We start from the raw sequence: 23,229 nt of genomic DNA, 5'->3' as shown, positions 1-23,229 counted from the left end.
AGCCAAATGATTCACCAAGACAGAAGAGATCAAATTTCCAATCACATTTTTGCTTGGTTGCTTAGTTGGTTTGTCTAGACTGGCATCATACACAGGGCCTCACTCATTCTAGGCATGCATTCTTCCACTAAGCTGCTCCCCAGTTTCATGGCTGGATTTTCAAGTGGCTCTAATTTGCCATATTTTCTGTAGAGATCTAGGAAAGTACTATCAATAAAGCCCCCAAACCTGGATTAGTCATCTCTTTTTTTCTTTCTGCCTTTGGTTTTTTGAGTCTCATGATGTAGCACTGGCTGGCCTAGAACTCACTGCATAGACCAAGCTGGCCTTGAACTCACAGCCACCTGCCTCTGCCTCCCAAATGATGGGACTGCAGGTGGGCGTCACGATGCTTGGCTGGATTAGTCCTTAACAGGTATGTGCCATGTGTACAATGTCCCCACATTTACCATGTATTTTATTGGTGACAGGATGCTGCTCTTGGATGGGTTTGGGATGTCAGGATAGCATGTCTCTTTCACCCTAGAAGAACAGTGAAAACGAGATAGAATTCATGATTTGGTGGAATGGTTAAGAGTGAGGACTCGAATCAGATTCCCCAGGTTCTAATCCTTGATTTATCCTCCACGAAATAAATTACTTAATCCTCCCCTTGTTTTAATTCCCTCATTAGTTAAAAGAGATAATTGCCATACTTAGAGTGTCATTACACGGATTACATGGCTATTTTATATAAAGCACTGAGAACACTCCAGGTACAAGGTAAGAAATAAATATTAGCTATGGCTGCTGAGCAGCTTCTGCACACTCCTGTTTGGAATGTATTGTTTTTCCATGTACTGACCTGGGTGGCAAAATTATCAAATGAATGGCATATTCTCACCTCTGCTTCCTTTTCTTTTTCAGCACGCTTTTTCTCATATTATTCTGAGTCTTTTCTATCTTAGGATTTTCTGTGACTCTTAGCTAGTCTTCCTCTGTCACTTACCACTGACTTTTCCAGTAGCACACAACCATGATGAGCAAGACACAGAGACTCATGGGCAACATTGTCTTCAGCAGCATGTGGGCTGAAGAAGGAAAAAGAAAGGACTCTTCATAAATACATCTACTTCCTCAAAGTAATAAAAGTTCATGAGCAAGAATTTCTCATGAGTGTTACTCCTCAAGTGTGTCAAGTGTGTGTGTGTGTGTGTGTGTGTGTGTGTGTCTATGTGTATGCAAGGTTCAATATGAGTTCTTTTTTATGAATTAACTCTGGAAAAACACTTCAGCTCACAAATGAATAGGTCTTATTTTTTATTGGGTTTATAGAAAACATTGATCTGTATAAAACTTATTGGGGAAACTTAATTGGACAAGGAAGAACAAAGGCCAACCAAGCTAGGCATGGTGGCTGGAGCATACCTGTAATCCCAGCACTCAGTAGGTGGAAGCAGGAGGATTAGGAGTTCAACGTTATGTTCAACTATATAGTTCAAGGCCATCCCCTGCCATATGAAACTCTGTCTCAAAAACAAATACCAGCCAACCAATGCAAGGTGCCCTTTGCCATGAGTCCACACTCTATGGTTCAAACTCATTATTTCTGATAGAATGAACTGTGACTTCCCATTCCTCACTCACTTGTAGAATTGGAATTATACTTCCAACCCAAGCTGTATGGCACATGGGAGTATTTTCTGCCCCTTGCCTGGGGGCTTGGCCACACGCCTTGGTTTGGCCGGTAGGAGAATTACAGCCATGGCCTGTGTAGGAACTTGCTTGCACAGTCTCCTCCTTGTGTTCCTGTCATCCGCTATGGGCAGAATATGCCTCAGGTACTTCTGCCTCTTCAACATGAGCCCTGGTGACTTTGTATGAAACACACCTAAGCCAGAACCAAGGCTGGAGGTCAGTATGGCCCAGACTAGGTCAGCCAAACCATGCTGACCTGGGGACCCCTGGCAGAAGACAAATGATTGTCAGCCACTGAGATTCTGAGGTTGCTTATTACACATTAAAAACTGGCTCTGTTCAGGCATGTCTAACCTTTTGACATTGTGACACAACACTGTCATCTACAAAGTTCATTCTCAGGAACTGTGCAGTGTAGTCACCCCCAACTCCAAATCATAAAAATCTCATAGTACTGTAAGTTGGGCTACATTCAAAACGGTCCTGGGGTACATGTGGCTGCAGGCTGCAGGTGAGAGAAGCCTGTGAGCCTTCTAGGTAGTCTCAGATTAATTTACCCGAGTATGTCTTACTCCATTAATAATTCCATTTTATTTCTCCTCAGATGTGTCAACCAGAACTGTATTGTTTTTATTCAATGTTCTTCCTGCTCTGGTTGCAAATAATTTGACTAATCAATCATTTACTTGTGTGGGTGAACAAATTCCTATGCAAATTGCTTGGGAGGCTTTGAGGGCTGTGTATATGGACATTCCATTCTATTCCATCTGTATACCTTTTGTCTTCTCCCCACTCTTCAGCCCAATTCATGCCTGGGCTAGAGCTTGGTTTGGGAACATGTGTGCTGGATAGTTCTGGAGTTTTGGAGAGGAGAGCTGCCCTCAGTAGAGGCCTAGATGGGAATGTAAGGCAACACAAGGCACTGGAGAGAAAGACCAGGCAAGTACCTCAACAAACAGCCCCAAGTAAACCAAGGTCCTAGACAAGGTAAGGATGAGCTCATCCTGACTCTCCCAGAAAATTTGCTCTGGAGACCAGCCCTGTGACTGCTACAGTCAATTAAAAAAATTGTTAAGATTTTGGATTTACAGGGCTGGAGAGATAGCTCAGCAATTGAGAGCACTGGCTGCTCTTACAGAGGTTCTCAGCACCCACATGGTGACTAACGATGGTCTGTAATTCTGGTTCCAGGGGATCTGATGCCTCTTCTGAACTTTAATTCCAGCTTTGGGGAGATGGAGGCAGGAAGACTTCAAGGTCTTCCCTAGCCACCTGGGATATATGAAACCCTGTCTAAAAAAGAAAATCACTGACCCCCACTCCCAATAATTACTTCAAAGTAGCAAGAATGCTCAAATAACAGAAACCATTGACTCAAATGTGACTCTAATGTGAATTCTGGACATGGGCTTGGAGACCTAAGGCCACACTTTAGCCTGGACCTGAATGAGGAGAGCCAGCCTGTTACTACCAACTACCACAGCTGTTGTGTATATCCATTCACCAGTTAGGGCACCCCAAGGCCTGCTGTCCTACCCAATGTGGCTGTCCTATCCATACAGCTCAGACTTCAGCTAAGGGCACTATAGAGAAGGCTGGAAACATCCAGCATGAGCCTATTTGTTTTTTCAAATTAGAGTGTCTTCAAGGCCTCCTCAGACTGGCCCCTTGCCAGTCTTTCATGGAAGATTCCCCCCGCCGACACACACACTTGTAAAATGCTCCTAATCCTAGCGTCTGTGGTACATCAGAGACACCACAAGTGCTACTAGCAACCTGAGATGCTCCCTTAATTTTTCAGAGACCTCTCAAAGCTGGATCTTGATTTCATCTCAGAACAAAGTTTCAGGACAAGCCAATCTAAGGCTGAGTTGGAGTTTACTACAAGATTTTAATACAGATTTTATGCATTAGGATTAAGAGAAAGAAAGGTATTCAGGAAGAAATTGAGAGGCAACTAAAAATATAGATGTGGGCTTCCTCCCTGTCCTCTATCAGAGCTGAATTCTCTCCCCCCCCACTTCCTGTCAGTGGCTGTTGGAGTTTGCCATGGAAACAGTTCCCCATCAACCAGCTCCTACTGTGCTCCTTTCTCTCCTTTATCCACCTTTCAAGTCAGTGCATTTTGGAAAGACTGTTCTCATCACCTGATGCTCTCCTCAGCAGAACCCATAAACATGGAGCTGGTAACACACCTGCCTTATTCCTGCCACACTTTGCCAGGCTCCAACTGTCCCTGTAGGCCTAGCAGAGCAGGAGGCCACTATGCTGCCTCAGAGAACCCAACCAGAAAGAAGACTGAGGCAGAAAGGAATTCTTCCACCATACTACCAGGGCCGTGCATTCCAGGCCAGAGAGACGCAGCTCTTCTGATGTCATTGCTAAAATATGCTGTGATTTTTTTCAGTGACTCTGAATGATTTCCAGGGAAAGGCATCAGCGGACAAGAGGAAGGTTGCAAACCATAACTGGTCACATTAGTGCCACTCTTACTTAGATTCTGAATAACATTTTGTGTGTGAAAGAGAAGGGGCTGGAAGGAAAAGAAACTTGAAAAATCCCCATCTAGATGAAGCCTAAGTCCACCGCTCTGTAAGCTCTGCATTTCCCAGGAATTCAGTTTTAAGGACAAAGTTGACTTGGAGAAACTCACAGTGCTCATCTGGAGTCGTGACCATCATGAAGGTAGCATTCTGGTTCTCACCAACACTGGTGTATGACCTCACGGAGAACTCATAGTCGGATTCTGGCCTCAGGTTTTCCACAGTGAATATCTTTTGCTTTGGGTCTTTGATGTCATAATTGCAGCACACTGAATTATCTGATTTTAAAAGCAAAGTTGTAAAGGAAAACATATTAAGAGTATGGTACAGGGGCTGAGTGTTGCTTGGTTAGTGCTAGCCTAGCATGCATGAAGTCCTGGGTTTGATTCCTAGCACTGAACAAATAGTATGTGAGGGCACATGCCTATAATCCCAGCATGGAGATCTTAAATTCAAGGTTATCTTCAGCTATACAGTGAGTTTAAGGGCCTCTTGGGATACATGAGACCCTGCCTATTTTAAAAGAAAAGACTATAGTGGAGACCTTGTAAGAGAGTAGGATGCTGTTACTTCAGCTGCATCAGTACCATCAGCATTTGAAAACCAACCCAAAACCAAATGACAATTTTACAACTCTGAGGACTCTGGGAAAAGTTTCAAGACATGACACAATAAACAAAACATCCACTAAATAAGAATGTTGTAATGCAAATAGAGCTCTGCCAAACAGTAAGAATCCAACAAGAGGATTAAAAATAGGGGATGGAGAGATGGCTCAGTGAGTAGGAGTACTAGCTGCTCTTGCAGAGAACCTGGAGTCTGTTCCCAGCACCCACATGGCAACTAACACCCATCTGTAACTCCAGTTCCAAGGGATCCAATGCTGTTTTCTGGTCTCCATGGGCATTTCACAACACGGATGCATTTATATGCAGGAAGAGCACTCATACACATAAAATTAAAATAATCAAAAAAATTAAAAAAAAAAAAAAGATAAATTGGCCAGGGGTGGTGGTGAGGCCTTTAATCCCAGCACTAGGGAGGCAGAGGCAGGTGGATCTTGGTGAGATCAAGGCCATCCTGGTCTACATAGTGCATTCCAGGCCACCTGGGGCTACAGTGAGACCCTGTCTCAAACAAACAAACAACAAAAAAAGATAAATTGTGGGGCTAAGGATGATAGACAACTTACTTACCTAATATGTGTAACTTCGGTCCTTACCACCACAGAAACATAAGCACATCAAAAGAAATAATAATAACATAGTTAAAACAAATTAAAAAAGAAAGAGGGAGACCAGCAAGTTTCCAGAGTGTCAATGTTTTTGAAGGGGCTGATGATGGTCAGAACTGCATTGATTTTAAAGTGAATTAAAATACTCCCCACCACACACACACCCTTCCTGGCTCTGCCTCCTCACTTGTTTTAAACACCTTTTGATCCTAAAATGACACCGGAGGAGCATCAGTCTGGCCCTGGTGTAGAGACAGCCTTTTAGGTACTTTTTTCTTAAGGCTGGGAAGACACCCAGGCCTCGCTTTTCAGTGCTTTTAATAGTGAGATTTTGAGAGTCCAAGTGAACAAAAGGGAAGAAGCGTCACCTGAAAGAAGCACCTTGTCCCATCCTGAGTGGCAATGCATCTCCTTGGACTTCAAATAGACACGGTACCCTTGTATAAAACCAGCCTGGAACTGGCTGGCATAACCCTGCCAGCTCAGAGTGAAGGAGTGTGAGGTCAAGTTACTCGTGAGCACTTCTGGGCTCTCCAAAGGAGCTAGGAAAAGAAGCTCAAATAAGAAAGCAGTCATGGTTTGGAAATGGTCTCAGAACATTTGTGTAAGCTAAACACAGACCACAGCCAGCTTTAGAGACTGTATACGAGCTTGTGCCAAGTTACGTTTCCCCTGAGAATGTATGCCAAGACAGTTTGTAAGAGGTGAGAAGGAGGTGAATAATTATGTTGTTCAAACCTTTCACAGATGAAGACATGAACGCCCAGAGAGATTGGGTAATTTGTACAAAAATCACAGAGGGAAAAAGGAAACGATGAAAGGTCCGTCTTAGGCTTGATTTTTGCTTTGGCTTGTGCCAAGTTACGTTTCCCCTGAGAATGTATGCCAAGACAGTTTGTAAGAGGTGAGAAGGAGGTGAATAATTATGTTGTTCAAACCGTTCACAAATGAAGACATGAACGCCCAGAGAGATTGGGTAATTTGTAAAAAAATCACAGAGGGAAAAAGGAAACGATGAAAGGTCCGTCTTAGGCTTGATTTTTGCTTTGAAGTCTAAATAGTGTTTCTTTTTTTTTTTTTTTTGAAGGGGAAGGGGAGAAAAAGGCAGGCTATGTTCAAAGAGGCAAGGGATTTGAAGAACTCCAGTTCCCAAGACAAGGCAACACAAGTTATCCAAGCTTCACCACACAACTCTGGAAACATCTTGTGAAGCTTCTCCTGGGTCTGTCCCCGACACACACACATTTACACACATTTGTCTACACACAGACACAAACAACATGCCTCCTGCCCCGCTCTCAGCCAGCTGTGAACTCCAGATCAGCTCCCTGAAACAAAGACTCAGAGTTCATCTAAGTAGTGTGGGGCAATCAAGGGCCTGACAGCTCAGCTTTCAGAATCCAGAGACTTGAATGCCAAAAATGTGACTAAGCACTTCTGTGGGAAGAGTGGACATCCCCACTCTGCTGATGGAAAGAGAGTAAAATTTTACAGAGAGATATTTCACAACATGACTAAAAAAATCTTAATTAAACATCTAAAAGAAATGAGAAACTTATTCCAGAAGGTAAGACCCTCTGGTACATATTCTACTTCCAGAACTTTATTCAAAAACTGTTACCATGGGCCTGAGGTGATAATTCAGTGGCTAAAGTGTTTGCTTTGCAAGCATTAGGACCTAAGTTTGAGCCTGAGGACTCATGCAAAAACCTGAGCATGATGGGGCATTTGTAATCCCAGTGCAGGAGAAAGAACATCAATCAAAAAGTAACATCAATCAAAAAAGCAGTTTACAAACTATGTAGAGTGAGATCCCATTAAAAGCATGTATCAGCATAGAAAAAGAGATGTCAGGATATAATAAAAGATAACTAGATATTAGTTTTTGGGTTTTAAAATCAGCAATGATTTCATCTTTTGTATAACATTTTAGAAATCACATTTAATGAAAATGTTTTGATTATATGATTAAAATTTTTAATACAATTCCTAAAAAAATGGGACCATAAAATTAAGCAAGGGATGAAATCTTCCTAAACCCAAAGCTAGAAGTCTACAGATGGCTCTGAACAAATCTTGGTGAGGGGCATGCTAAAGGCCTTCCACTTACCCAGTTCCTGAGTGTATCCTGTTTGCTTCTCTACTAAATAAACAGGCCCTTGCACAGGTATTTCAAAAATTCTGAAGTTGTAACGGACCCCTGGTTTAAAAGCATCTAGAGAAGAAAAGTCAAAAGATTTTTAACAAGATAGAAATGGCATCTTTTGTAGTTCTGAAAAACAAAAGAATGGATAATGAGCCTAAGTTCTCTGATAATTTCCTTCTCAAGATCTTTCATCTTTACCTACTTCCCTCCTTCCACTAACCCTCAGAATCTCCCATGTTGTAAACATGGACCCCACAGTGCTGCCTCCAATAAAGCCACAGGACTGTTGTCTGCAGTGTCCTCTGGAGCCAGAATCCTCCTCCAGCTGGCTCTCCTCCATATGCATATAACTGAGTGCAGAGTCAGACCAGACATTCCACCATTTCAACCCTGCTTTTGACTTTGAATCTCCTCACAGTATACTGTCTTCCCATTGAAGCCCAGGGTCTTGAAAGCCTTATTTCCACTCCCTTCCTTCCCCTGTGGCCTGCACCTCTGCAATCTACCTGAAAAGCCGCCAGGCCCCACCAGTGGTTTCCATCACCTCCTGGTCCTAGAAAATTCCCACATCACTCCTTCAGTAAATGGTGCAGCCACTCCTCCTGCTTAAGCCATAAACTTGGACTCTTGATGGCAAAAACAGCAATCTTCAAGTTATCAATCCAGTGTGGGCAGTGAGAGCTCAAGTTCTACAAATTTATTGAAAGTAAAAGTAGATTTTTGGTTCTCATCAACTCTATGTCCTAAAAATCTCCCGTCTGTAATGGTTGCTACATCTATAAAAGCTTTCTCTGTAAAACAGTTTTAATGCCCCTCTATTTTAGATGAAAAATTTTTTGTTTGTTTGTTTTGTTTTGTTTCTTTGAAGCAAGGTCTCCCTGTAGCCCCAGCTGTCCAGGAACTCACTATGTAGACCAGGCTGGCCTTGAACTCACAGAGATCCGCCTGCCTCTGCCTCCCAAGTGCTGGAATTTTTATTAAAAGCTGTACTGTGGTTCTACATAGGCATATTCTGCAGAAGTAGAGTTAAAGCTCAAAGCTTGGAATACATTCTTATCAAATCTGAACTTCAGGTACCCAAGCTGGATTTACCATTTCAAAATTGTCAGCCTAACACAAAGTATCTGCAGGGTAGACCAGACATCCAAGTTGAACTTGCTGCAAAGAGGACATGGCAAGATGAATGATGACTCAGTTCTTACCTGAACTGATGATGGTACTTGTGGTATTGGGACCTAGGTTCTTCCACTGTAAATCACAGAGCTGGTTCTGGGAATGAGCACACCAATCCACAATATAACTTATGACATCTCTAGACCTGGGCTCCCAAGAAATAAGGAATCCATCTTTTGTGCCATTAATTCTTTTCTCAACAACCTCTTCTGTATAGAAATAAATAGATTAATGCTTTTGATGTAATTAATTGTATGTTTTCACAATTTCTAAGAAAGAAAATAAACACTTGCAATATTTATTTATAGTAATGGTCTAAAACGTCCCTCAGAGGCTTCTGTAACTAAAGCCTTGGTCCCCAGAACATGGCACTATCAGGAGGTGTTGATAAGATTTTGAGTCTAGTGGAAGGAAGTTAAGTTATTGAGTATGCTGTAAAAGAGGACACTGGGGATCATCAGGCTCTGCCCTCTCTTTGCCTCTTAGGCACCAATTTGTTCTACCACACATTACCCATCATAATATTTTGCCCTCCCACAGGACAAAGAACACCAAGCCAACAACCATGGATTTTGACCGCTGAAACCATGAACCAGAATAACCTTATCCTCTTATGAGTTGTTTATCTCAGGTATTTTGTCACAGAAATGGGAACACTATATCTCCAGGAAAGAGCTTCTAATAGCTACAGAGGATCTAGTAGGGGGTGTTTCCTCTAGCTCCATCCTTCAAGTCATATTTTCAACTTCAAACAAGCAGCTTGCTAAGAATTATAAACCTAAGTTTGGAATGTCTATTGTAAGAATTCAAATAATGGTCCACTTTCTTTATTAAAAAGTTTAACTGAATTTTTGTGATCTTCATACAATATAATTTGATGGTATTTAGAGCCCCCATCCACACCTTCCCTTACTATCCCCCACAAATTTAATGTACTCTATCATCTATCTATCTATCTATCTATCTATCTATCTATCTACCTATCATCTATATAAATAAGGTCTCTAGAATCAAATTTGTGTCTCCAGATGTCCTTCCACGAGTCCCATCCTTCAAAGAGACTGTCTCTCCCCCTCAATATAGTCAGCAGAGGCTGACTTCGAACACCAAATGCTCCTACCTCAACCTCAAGAGTGCTGTGGTTGTACGCATGCTCCATTGTGCCCAGCTGCTTCATCAGCTCTTTATATGTGACAACAGTGGACAAATATTGCTTACAGCAGAGTACATGTGGTCCATATCTCATAAGCCACAAAGCTACAGACACGTTCCTAACTCTCAAGGAGGACTGTTGTGGACTGCATGTACTTGAATTAATTTTAGATTTTTTATTTTTTTAGAGACAGGGTTTCCTTGGAGTCCCAGCTGTCCTAGAACTTGCTATGAGACTAGGTTGGCCTCGATCTCTCTGCTCTGCCTCAGATTGCTGAGATTAAAGGCCACCACACCCACCTCTTGTTGGGGTATTTTAGCATAGCAATTGGAAAATAACTAAGACACCTGTCCAGCTCCCAAGCCATATATCTCTCCATTATACCAAACTACAACTCCTATCTCCTCAGAAATGCCCGGCTTTAGATCATTCTTAAGTGTACCAAAGAACACGGGAACAGTGTGCTGGGCCATGGCTAAATCTACTGCCATCACGTGGACACCATCCCACTGCAACCTGCAGATGCACCTGGCTCCAAAGGAAATGACTAGCAATAGTTGGCTGCCTCAAGTAATTGTTTTCTCAATTTATCTGTCACTACTTATAAATATCATCAATGTTTTCACAGAGAATGAAAAGCAAATTGATCAACTCCAACTCACGGTTTCCAGATTCTCTAGAGAGAACCAATATCGTTTCAGGTGACATGCCTACACTGTTGTTGGCCGTGATGTGAAGCTTGTAAGAAGACTGGTCAAGTGTCAGTTGTGTGTCAGAGGCCGGTGCTGGGATGGAGCAATGTTTTGACTTAGCTGGTTTGTCTTGGTTTTCTGCAACTATATTATAGAATAGGATCTTGCCATTGGCCCGTGATTTTGATAGTGGCTGGAAAAAAAAAAAAAGATAAATTATTTTAAAGTGGGCTTTACTCTGAAAGGACCTTGTATAATTACTTTTACATTTCTTCCATTCCTTATCTGCCCAACCCACATGTGCAGAAGAGCATATATACACATATTCACACACCCACACACCCAGCACACCCACACATCAACATACATGCACAAACACAAACACATGAGCAAACACATATGTACATACACATTCACACAGTTCAATAGAGAAATCACCTCAACACCAAGCTTGGCATCAGGCATTCCAATCTAACTGAAGCACGTAGAGAAGAGGACCATTTGGGGGATGATATTCAAACATACTGTCAAGAGACCAGAGAATAAGTCAAGAATCAAGAGGAATGTAGACTCTTTGATTTGGAGGAAAGTAAGACTTGGGAGGCAGCCAAGAGAAGACCCATGGATAGAAGCAGCATCCAGTCTTTTATAGGAAGAACCTGGGTCCTGGCCTTCCTTCATCTAGTCATGCCTCCTTACCACCCCTGCCACTGCTAAGCCCATATTGCCTCTTCTAGAGGATCCTCCTGGTTGCAGAGAATTCCCTGCCCCTACAGTCCAAGGCCTGCACCCTGCATCTGTTCCTTGGGTCTGCCTTTCCTAGGACAGGCTGTGCCCTGCTATATGTACCCCTAGACCTTAGACCAAGAAGCATCTGTCCTCTGGGGTTTGGGAATACAAAACTCAGACATAGGACTGGCAAGTCCGTACATTTGCAGGTACAGCTCTGTAGAATGTGCCAAACTCAAAGTGGAACGAATAGCTGGGTGGGCTGTGGCCAAGGACCAACCTTCTTCAATCACCACGTTTTGGTAGAAGATATTGAGGAATCTGAGAACTCTGAATACAAAGCTGGCCTTCCAGATCATCATGTGGTATATGAAGCCAGGCAGAAGAATAACATCTATCTTCTATTAATTACAGTTTAATAGCTTAATTTTCTTTTAAGTTTTATATTTAAATATCCATAGCTTAGAGTATGTTATTCTTGACATATACCCTTGCCTTGAGTCTTGCAGAAGGCAGCCTTTTGGAATATTCAGAGAAGGTTCTAGAAATTAGAATTGACCATCCATGGTATGGGATTTCAGGGAAGTTGCAGTCTAAGCTCTAGGACATGGATGTGGAGCAGATCTCTCTACCTTCTCCAAACCCTATGGGACTGACATCAAGGCCAGTCCCAGTGGGACTGAGTCGCTATTCTGTAGCAACAAGGCAGACCTTTCAAAGCTGCATGCTCACCTTCCAGAATAAGGTCACAATGCGACTTCCATTCTTTGACCTCACTATTCTCCAAACATCAAGGGCCTCTGAGGGAGCTGAAATTAACCAGAGAAAAGCATCTGGGTCATGATGTATGTACAGAGCAGAACATACACCCCATGTTCTTCTAAAGCCAGAGTGATTGCCTGTCCTCTCCAGGGCTTGCTTGTAACCTCTGTGACTTCTATCCCTGTCTACAGCCACACTGCTCACTCCTCACAAGAACACATAGAAGGGGTTTTAAATTTTCTTCTTTGTATATATTCATTGCACATAGTACTATGTTACCTAAAAGACATTTTCATATGAGTATGGTAGGTGCTTTTAAAAACAGATCAACTGATAAATGGATGATGAAAACGTGGCACATATACACAATGGAATATTATTCAGCTGTAAAGAAAAATGAAATTGTGAAACATGCAGATCAATAGATGGAGCTGGAAATAATCAGGCCCAGAAAGACAAATGCAGCATATTGTCTCTTAAATGTGGATTCTAGATTTGAATCTCTAGACATGTGTGTTTAAACTGAATAAATTTAATAAGCAAGTTAAATAATAAATAAATTAAATACAAAGCAAGAAACTACTAAGGGGCCACAGAGAGGTGTCAAGGGAAAGGAGATATAAAAAGATCATGTGAAAGGGGAATGGTGTAACAGAAAGGCTTAGAAAGGGTGGGAGATGTGACAGCAGGATAGAACATAGAGGATAGAAGACCACCAAATAAAAAGCCCATTGCCAGGTGTGAGTTACCGCTTCTCAAACTGTTGGTCAGAGGGGTCTCGTGGACCCCAGAAAATATTACAAGTGATTCTATTGCTCTTGGTTGCCCCTCCAGAACTTGATGGTGAGCTCCTATTGCTAAAGAAACCACATTTACTTCAGTCATAGGATATGGAGAAATCAAGCTGGTACAAACTGGAAGCTTCATCCCTACTGGCTAGTTTTCATAGTGTTGGAAGGAGCTTTGCATGCTATTGGCAGGGAAAAATAATCAACTGTCTTATCAAGCTGTGAACACTTGGAGCTACAAAAATGACTGACCTGGCAAGATATGCCCACTTGCACAATAGTGCTATGAACGTTGTGGAAATAACCAACTATTTTTTGAGGATTCTAAAGCCTACTCCACAAGATAGAACTCATATCTGGTATTGTAAACTGGGCCAAAAATCCATGGCTGGCTAGGTCATAGACCCTAGGGGAGACTCTAATACTGTTATTCTGCTAAACAGACATAGTAATAAACTACCCCTTAAGTTCTTGTTTTCATACCCATAGATCAGTGCATGTCTCAACCCTCATCTGAGAAGCATCTTTTTCCAGTAGGGAGATCCACAACTGGTCAACATGCAGAGAATACGAGAGTATGGAGTAATAAACTCTAAATGGGGCAGCTGTATCACACACCCTACCCCCAAGGCTTCAGTGGTTATCATCACTGAAGAGGCAGGCAGAAAGACTGTAAGAGCCAGAGACAGTGAATGCCTGCAGCAAAACAGTATTTTTTGGACATGACAGTGTCATTGCACACAGCTTTGACTGCATGCACAAGATCTGCACAAGGTCAAGCCAGCCAAATTCCCAGCAGAGATGCAGGAGGGGCTCATGAAGTTCCAGCACTAGCTGAAAAGCTATTGGCAACTGGTGGCTTCTGGAAGAGGGAGAGTCAGATTTCTTTAAAGCCCCTGAGAGGCTATTGATGTTCTAGTAGATGGTCCTGCACCTATGCACTCAGTGGGTTTAAAAAAAGAGCATGTGAAGTTGAAAAGGAATAGTGGAGGCGGGGAGATAGGGCAGAAATTGGAGGAGGGAAAAGGAATAAATTTGATAACAGTGCATTTATATGTATTTATTAAATTCAGTAATAATAGTAATAAAAGACCAAATACCCCGGAACACAATTCTAAACAAGAAACCTTTGTAAGTGTCATCCTTGGGGCTGGAGAAATAGCTCAGCAGTTAAGAGCACTGACTGCTCTTGCAGAGAACTCAGGTTCGGTTCCCAGTACCCACCTGGCAGCTAACAACTGTCCTAACTTAAGTTCCAGGGGATTCCACACCCTCTTCTGACCTCCATGGGCACTGGATGACATGGGTGCACTTACATGCAGGCAATACTTTCATATACATAAAATAAAAAATAATAAATAAAAAGTAAGTGTCATCTTTAGAACCTCTGGAAGCCACCAAAGACTTTTAATTTGTCTGAACATTCTAAGAGGTAAGTTAGGTCAGTTTCCCATTTTTTTGGACTTTCTAGATCATTGCTGCTTCCTTGTGCCATTTGCAAGGTTGAGATGGAGGCACAGTAACGCCTGGCCTTTGAGGGCAGAAAACTCAGGGTCTTCCTGTCTTTCATGATTTCTTCCAGCTGGTCACTTTCTGGAGTCACAGCCTAGAAATACTTCCTTGTCTCCTCTGCTGCCCGAGCTGGTCAGCTGTCTCCTGTGGGCACGCAAGGCACCTGCTGCCCATTCCCTCCGTCATGGATCCAGGCACTTTTCCTAAAGAGTCTACTTTGTGGTCTCCCTGGCAAGAAACTGGAAGATGCATCACTGGGGCTGGGACCTTGGCTTGTCAAACTTTGAAACTGTAGCATGTGGCTCAGGGCCTGGGACTTAGGGAAAGCTCCAGAAACTGTTGGGATGAGTGAAAAGTGACCTAAGGAATTCAGAGGGCAGCCTGCTTAATGCCCTAGTTTTTTCTTCTCTCCGTTCCTTACAAATTTCTGTAAACTCCTTTACTGATTGGCTGATTTATAATGAATATATGCTTGCTCCAGGAGGAAGAATCACTCTCTTTCCATGTCTATCTGTCTATCTCCCTCTCTGTGTATTATTATTTTTTCAGTACTGGTTATTAAACCCAGGCCCCTAAGCATACTAGGCAAGTGTTCTATTGAGCTACATCGCCAACCAGCTGAACCAGCCTCTTACCCAAGCCCACTCTGGATACCTCCCTTTAAAACTGTTTAGAGTGAATTTAAGTGTGTACAACATCTAATATTTATAGAAGGGTGTCAGGCCTGTCCCAAATGTTTTCTATATATGTATAAATATTTTTTCAATTGTTTACTCTCCTGAAAACTCTATGGGGCAGGTATTCTTGTTCACATCATTCTCTAAATAAGGAGGTAAAGTCCAGATAGACTAAGCCAATTGCTTAAAAAACCCAGATTGAAGAGTGAAGCCATTGGAACCCATGGTAGACAGGGTCTCAGCTAAAACATCATTCAGGAAGCTGATGGCCAATTTCAGGCTTAAGTTACATGACCTAAGTTTAACAAAATGCTCATTTAAAAAAGCCTCTGTGGGAGCTGGAGAGATGGCTCAGTGTTTAAGAGCACTGGCTATTCTTGCAGAAGACCCCGATTTGAATCCCAGCACCCACATGGCAGCTAACAACCATCTGTAACTTGAGTTCCACAGGATCTGATGCCCTCTTCTGTCCTCCTCGGGCACTGCACGACATGGGTGCACTTACACACATGCAGGATTAACACTCATACACATAAAAATAAATAAATAAATAAAATTTTTAATTCCTCTATGGCACAACCTGTGTAAGCTCAAGTCAGTTAAAAACCCAGCATAGCAGGGCATGGTGGCTCACACCTTTAATCCCAGCACTCAGGAGGCAGAGGCAGGTGGATCTCTGTGAGTTCAAGGCCAGCCTGGTCTACATAGTGAGTTCCAGGACAGCTGGGGCTACAGGGAGACCCTGTCTCAAAAAGACCAAAAAAAAAAAAAAAACAACTGACAGTCCTACTAAGATAAAGATGAGGAGGTAGTTTTTAGTTTACAATTAATTTAGCTTGATATGTGCATATTACTCTGTATTCTACATAGAATTACATTTTCTGTCAGTTTTTTCACACTCAGACTTTGACAGGAATAAGACGACAGAATCCCTAAGGTCCCTGGCTACAGGAACAGCCAGGCTTATCTTCTGAGAGCATCACTGACATCCTTTCAGCACATCCACAGAGACTCACAGGCATGGATGCCATCTACACCACATTCAGATCCATCCTCAAAGACTCCTCCTCAGCCTCAATCTGCAAAGATGCTGAAATTATCTTAGCTGCGTCTGAAAATAAAGCTATAGCATCCCTTATCTGACTTTTTAATATAAATTCTTCATCCTGAAATGACTTACAATTTTGTATATTAAGCATCAAAGTAGCATAGCATCAACTGTCACAAAATTTAACAAAATAAAAGCATTTCACTTTTTTCCCCCTATGTTCTTTTATTTTTCATTTGTGGGAAGAAGAGGATCTGATGTAAAATACCTCAGTGAAAGAACTGCTAGGGGATTCAGCAAAAAGCATTTGTCTCTGCTTCATAAAATTATAGTCTGCTGGACCCAGTAACCAACTCATTTTTCCTTTTAGTTCCTGATACTTCATACAAAACTTAAAGGCAATCAAACATGTTTAAAATCTATTAAAGCAGATCTCAACTTGCTAAATAAATAATTAGAGAAGCCAATATTAAACTTAAAACTTTATTGAAATCTCAGGCACAGTATCAGGCTATAAATGCCAAGCAAAATCTTGAGCTGGTTTGTAAATTACTAATCAAAAAAAAAAAAAGAGTAAAAAGAGTGCTTTGGGGTCTGGAGAGATGGCTCAGTGGGTCAGAGCAATGGCTGTTCTTGTAGAGGACTGGGGTTCAGTTCCTAATACCCACCTGCCAGCTTACAACCATCTGTTAACTCTAGTTCCAGGGCCTCCGTGGGCACCAGATACATGTAGTATGCATACATACATGGAGGCAAAACACACATATAAATAAAAATAAATCTTAAAAAAAATAAGCCGGGCATGGTGTCACATGTCTTTAATCTCAGCACATCAGAGGCAAAGGTAGGCAAATCTCTGTGAGTCTAAGGCCAGCCTGATCGACATAGTGAGACCTTGTCTCAAAAACTCAAAAAACAACTAATTTTTTTTTTTTAAGAGTATTTGGCCTGGTGTGGTGGCACACGCCTTTAATCCCAGCATTAAGGAGGCAGAGGCAGACAGCTCTCTGTAAGTTCAAGGCCAGCCTGGTCTATACAGTGAGTTCCAGGCCAGCTGGGGCTACAGGGAGACCCTGTCTCAAAAAGAACAATAACAACAAAAAGAGTGTTTTGGTCTAGTTGAGAGTGCTGGTTACTTAGATATAATACAGTACCGCTATGCTGTTATTTAACTCCATGAATGCTATTTCACTTATTAATAAAATCCACTTATAATTTTTTTAAATTTCATTTTTTGAGACAGGGTCTCTCTAGAGCCCCAGCTAGTCTGCAGCTCAATATGTACACTAGGTGGACCTCAATTTCACAGAGATCCACCTGCCTCTGCCTCCAAGTGCTGGGATTAAAGGTATGTTGCCATCACATCCCACTATTAAAATCCACTTAAATATTGATGTTTCCAGCATTTAGAAAATGTTAGTAGAACAATAAATATTTATATACTATCAACATTTTCATCTCATTTTTTTAAAAACATTTTTTTGCCTTTACTTGTTTATGATTGTGTGTGTGTGTGTGTGTGTGTGTGTGTGTGTGTGCTCGTGTGCAATGTAACCCATGTGGAAAACTTTTTGAGTTAGTTCTCTTCTTCCACCACGTGGGCCTTGGGGATTGAACACAGGTTTGATCCTGGAGGAAAGAGAAGTTGGGCTTGGCAGCACCCACTGAGTTATCTCTCCAGCTCTTATCTCCTCTTCTTACCAAAAGCAAAGGGAAATCTTTTGGGATTTGTTATACTATAATCCAAAGACATTATACCTTTTGCTATTTTTCTTTTAAGCAAATTTTTAATTATAATGTTGGTAGAATATTGCAAAAACAAACAAAAATGTAAAGCAAGGCAACACTATTAAAATTAAAAGTCTTTAATCATACAGAGCTGAGGTGTATGCCACAGCAGCATTATTAGGGAAGTTACCCCCAAGAACAACAATCAGAGCCTTGGTGGGTGTGAGATAGGCAGGAACCATGGGGTATAAGGGGGTGCTGAGTCAAACATGGCCATCTCATGCATAGATTCTGAGAATGTGCCCTGTTTTCCTCCTTTAAATAGTCCTCCCAGAAAACACTGCTGTCTATACACAAATAGCAAGAAAGGACAAATTTACACAGGTAACCCTTCCTTGGCAGCAACATAGCTAGTGCTTGAATCAGCACAATCTCAAGGTGTAATGACATCACAGAGAGAGAGAGAGAGAGAGAGAGAGAGAGAGAGAGAGAGCACAGTGCTCAGCTGTAGTTGGGATGGAGCTCCAGAGCCAAGCCACGAGGTATGTCCCAGTGCAGTCCCTTACTGGCTAGACTGGTGAAGTTACATCACTTGTCTGTGCCTCGGTGGCCTCCTCCATGAAAGGAGAATAAGAACAATTCCTGCACAAGTAGTGAGGAGTAAAAAGAAAAGCATGGTGAACAGTTAGAAATGTGAGCTGCTAGTGCTTTATCATGTTCTGCTTTTCATTAACACTGCAAACACAGTGAGTTCTTGCACCGTGGGGACAAGTGTACCTGTGCTGGAATAAGGCACTTACTACAGATCAAGGCTCTGAAGATCACTACATTCCCAAACGCAGTCTGGTGTTATGTAGTGTGAGACCAGTGCTTTCTGTGGCACTGACACTTCTACTTGTTCCTAGTCTTGAGGTAAAGATCCACTCCATGTACGCAGCCCCAAACCCAATGCGACTCCAGCCACAGTTGAGAAAATACTTTGGAAAAATTATAATCAAGAGAGAAAATGTACCATAGAAATTACACCGATGTCAAATGCTTTAACTCCTTAGGCATTTAATCTAATTTTTAAAAAACTGGCACTGTCTTTTTGTTCTAATACTTTCATCTCGGTTTTTGGTAGAAGTGAAGGATCAGCAGGGAGCTAACCCATTTCCTGAGGCTTAGATCTGTGAGCTCAATCCAGGGAGCTGAACATACCACATACCGGCTTCAGGTGTGCTGAATGTTTTTTCAGCCCAGTTACTCCATTTCCAGAAGTGGGTGGCATCTGCACAGCGCACACTGGCCTTGTACTCTGTGTCAGGATCCAGATCATTGAAGAGGTAGTCACCACTCATGTGGACAGAAACATTGTGCTCCTGGGTCAAGAGGAGAAGGAAAAAAAAAAAAAAAACAAAAACACAGAAGTATTTGTAGATATACCTCATTGCAAAGCCAAATTAGAACACAGCAAATTCTCACTTGGAAAAAGACCTCGTCCTTTTTGAGGGGAAAATAATTCTTGAGGCTTTATTTTCAGTGCTTAAAGTCTAGATTAATTTCATACCCCTCTTTTAAAAAATTCAATGGTCCTTTTTATTATATATTCTTTTGTAATTTTTTTGGTAATTTTATACAAGAATAAGAATGCAATGTATTTAGATCATATCCATCTCTCACTATTCTCCTCCAACTCTTCCCAGATTCCCCTATATCCTCCTCCCAACATCATGTCTTCTATTTCTTACACATGGAGCCAAGTATGTGGTACATGCCTTTAATCCCAGAGGCAAGCAGATCTCTGTGAGACTGAGATCAACGTGGTCTACATAGCACATTCCAGGCCAGCTGGGGTTACAGAGAGCCCCTGTCTCAAAAAGACCTAACACACAAACAAAAACAGAAAACCCCACTGAGCACAATCAGTGCTGCCTGTATGTGCATAAGTATAGGGCCATGAGGTGGACGTGGGTAACCTACCATGGGCCACACCACTGGAGAAAACTGATCCTCCCTCAGCAGCCATCACCTGCAAAACTCCTCAGTTAAGAGTAGGGATCTCATGAGCCCCACTCCCCCATCATGGCCGTTTTAAAAAAGATGATCCACACTATGAAACTAAGATATAAATAAGGAATTGATTGAATGATTTTTGTTGTGAGGGAATTGTGTGTGTGTGTGCGTGCGTGCGTGCGTGTGTGTGTGTGTGTGTGTGTGTGTGTGAACAGGGTCTACTAAGCAGTCCTGGCTATTCTGAAATTTGCTATGTAAATATTGCTGGCCTCCAATTTGAAGTGATTCTCCTGTCTCTGCCTCTCAAATACTGGAATTACAGGTGTGCACCATTATGCCTGGTCTGAAATAAGGGAATAAGGGACCTTTTTGTTTGTTTGTTTTTGGTTGAGTTTTTGTTTTTTTCAGATAGAGTTTCATTACATAGCCCTGCCCTGCTCAAATTTGTTATCTCTGGAGTAAGCCTTCTGAATGCTATGTTATAGGAGTATGCCACCAACGTAAAACTCTTAATTCTACAGTCTCTCTGTTCAGGCACATCAAAGGATTTTTAAAATAGGAAAGTAAGGAATGTTCTTACATGTATCACTTCTTTTTCACATAGGAGTTCAATCTGACACAGAAGTGTGTAGTCATTCCCCCGGGAGTGCACCTTCCAGGTCATATGGGCTTTTGTGGTATTTATAATTTCAAGGCTGACATTGTGGGGAGCTTTTAGATAAACTGTCAATAAAAGAAAAAGAAACAAATGAATAAAAAGATCCAGAAAGCAGGTCCTTTCTGACTTCAGTAAATACGCAGTCCATTTTTTCATCTGTTTGTTCAGCAGTACTTTATGTTTATGTTCAAGAAAATGGCAAACAAAAATAGACCTGTGCACAATATGCATTATGTCAACCAGACAATCTCACTCGCTATTATATGTTGATAGTAATTGCATTAGACACTTTGAAGAAAACTACAAAAACTAAGTATATAAGGAATCTGAAAATTAAACATAATCAGGTGGAGAGTAAAAACGTAGCAAAAGCAGCCCATGAAGGAAGGTTATAACACAACGTTGAGTATAACTGAAACGAGATTAACCATGCCAAGGAAATAATTCCAAATAATCCAATACACAAAGCCTCAAAGAATAATGTCACCAGTTGCCAAAGGAAAAGATCATCAACAGATGCCAGTCTCCAGATGACCCATATGGGTACAACTGTTACACAAAGAATTCTAAACAGCTTCATAAGCCAAAGCTAAATACAGTTGAAATACAGAGAGATGGAAACTGTTAAAAGGAAAAAGAAGTAATTTCAAATTTTGGGAACTGAAAAATACAGTGTCTGAAATCAAACCCTGGATGGGATTCAGCTCTGGAAAAGATGGAGGAAGCACGTTCCATCCTGTCTATTGCACTGCGTACAGTGGATGACTCACAGGGAGCTGCCTGAGAACAGCAAAGGGAAGCAGCAAAGAGACAGCACACCAGAACTGGAAGTGCTACTGAACTGGCAGTCCATTCACCTTGTGTTTTTCCATGAATCCTCCCAACATTTGGCCTTGGATAAGGGCACAATGGTAGAAGTGATGCCAAAGCAAGGTAATTAAAGCCCCCGGCTTCTGGCTGGAGAATCATAAAGGAGCATTCCAGGGAATCGAGAAACACAAGGGCAATCACAGGGGAAAAGGTGCTTGAGAGTGACCTCATGAGCTGTTATGAGCCACAGCTCGCTTCACAGTTGTGCATGCCAGGTTCTGATGTGGCACAATGTTCCGAAGCCTTGTGGACTGAACTAAAGGGCCGTTCTCCAGTCCCAGATTGGCCAATGGGAGACAAACAAGTGGAAGAGATTTAGAAGGCAGCACAAACACTTTGAAAAGTAAACTATCATTGGAACCAACACCCATAACAGGCAGTTTGAAACACAGTCTAAACCTAACCAGGATAATTGCCAACTAAAACAAAACTGTCAATATTCTCCAATGATTCAAACATCTAGAGTTTCACAGCATAATATTCAAAATGTCCAGGATAAAACCCAAAATGGTGTAGCATAATAAGAACCAGAAAAACGCCAGCTCAAATAGAAAAATACAGCTGACAGATGTCTGTAAAAAGGTGACCCAGAGGTTGGGATTATCTGTCAAAGGCTTTAAACAAGAATCATAAAGCTGTCAATGACAGTTACACAAAAAAATTCTTAATAGCTCCACAAGCCAAAGTTAAACACAGTCAAAATGCATAGACAGAGAACAGTTCTCAGTAGAGAGACAGAGCCTTTCTTTATTTTATTCATTTTTATTTTATGTGTATGAGTGCTATGCCTTCACGTGGACCTGTATCATGCAGTGCCTGTAGAGGTCAGAAGAGGGTGTTGGTGTTGGATCCCCTGTAACTGAAGTTACAAACAGTTGTTATCCACCATGTGGGATCCAAGCAAGTCCAGGTTTTCTGCAGAAAGATGGAAACTTTTATAAATTATTATAAAATTTTCTGGTTGCTTTACAGCAACCAGAAAAATCCTCAAAGCAAATGGAAATACAAAAAAGTCTCAACAAAGAAATGAAAAATAAAATAGAAATTTTAGATCAAGAAAACACAACAGAATTAAAAACTCTTTTGGGAGTATTAATAATAGAACAGAGATAACAGATCAGAACCTGAAGGCAGATCAACAGACAGAACCAATCCAGTTGAACAGCAGGAAAAAAAGAGACATTAAAGAATGAACAGAAATTCAAGGAAATGTGAAATTCTAGTCACAAAGCTCTACGCCACACTCAGGCCCTGGAGTGTGAGGGAAGGAGTACAGTGTTAAAGAAATGAAAACCCCCAGATTCGACGAAAGACTCAATCTACAGATTCAAGAAGCTCAGGCTAAAATCACACATAGGACAAAGAGCCCAGAAATGACTCCTAGCCATGGGATGACCTAAAGGTCTTGAAAACGAGTCAATAGAAAATTTCCAATTTAAAGACCAGAAAAAAAAAAAAATGACTGAGAAGAAAAGGAGCAAAGCCTCAAAAGTGCCAGAAGTCCTAGAAAAACAGATTCAAAGTAATAACTGAATAAAGCAATGGCAGCCCTCGAATTTGTCAATTTACGTAAAATTTATCAACTGAGGGAGTTCAGAGAATGATCAGTTCAGAGAAAACTACCTGCAGATACATAATTAAATATCGCAAACCAAAGATAAAGAGCAAAATGTTAAGCAATGGATAAACAGGTCTATATTACACATCAAGGAATGGTTCAAATTACTACATATTTTACACAAAAAACTAGGAGGCCAGAGAAAGTAGTGGAACAGCTTTAAGTGTCAAAAGAAATTTCAACCTAGAATTTGATGCCCAGTGGGTTATCTTCAGAAAATAAGGCT

General features: G+C 41.5%; 1 protein-coding gene across 10 annotated transcripts in view; it reads right to left on the bottom strand.

Moving 5' to 3' along the window:
• The window catches only part of Osmr (oncostatin M receptor), a 70,224-nt gene that overhangs the window by 694 nt on the left and 46,301 nt on the right, over nt 1-23,229 (bottom strand). For 8 of the 10 annotated variants that reach the window (XM_029567795.1, XM_029567791.1, XM_029567790.1 and 5 more), the window contains 10 exons: nt 20,438-20,580; nt 19,070-19,223; nt 12,080-12,156; nt 10,589-10,811; nt 8,803-8,982; nt 7,565-7,669; nt 5,823-5,996; nt 4,331-4,498; nt 989-1,070; nt 450-522 (listed from right to left, as the gene is read on the bottom strand). In XM_029567795.1, coding sequence (XP_029423655.1) covers nt 450-522; nt 989-1,070; nt 4,331-4,498; nt 5,823-5,996; nt 7,565-7,669; nt 8,803-8,982; nt 10,589-10,811; nt 12,080-12,156; nt 19,070-19,223; nt 20,438-20,580 — 1,379 coding nt within the window. Of the gene's footprint in view, nt 1-449; nt 523-988; nt 1,071-4,330; nt 4,499-5,822; nt 5,997-7,564; nt 7,670-7,760; nt 8,290-8,802; nt 8,983-10,588; nt 10,812-12,079; nt 12,157-19,069; nt 19,224-20,437; nt 20,581-23,229 lie in introns of those variants that run through there. The other 2 variants (XM_029567796.1, XM_029567797.1) reach the window with 2 other exon arrangements.

The sequence above is a fragment of the Nannospalax galili genome, unplaced genomic scaffold, assembly GCF_000622305.1.
Source record: "Nannospalax galili isolate Female #2095 unplaced genomic scaffold, S.galili_v1.0 scaffold139, whole genome shotgun sequence".
NCBI classification, from domain to species: domain Eukaryota; kingdom Metazoa; phylum Chordata; class Mammalia; order Rodentia; family Spalacidae; genus Nannospalax; species Nannospalax galili.
This window is presented reverse-complemented; position numbering and strand designations above follow the sequence as displayed.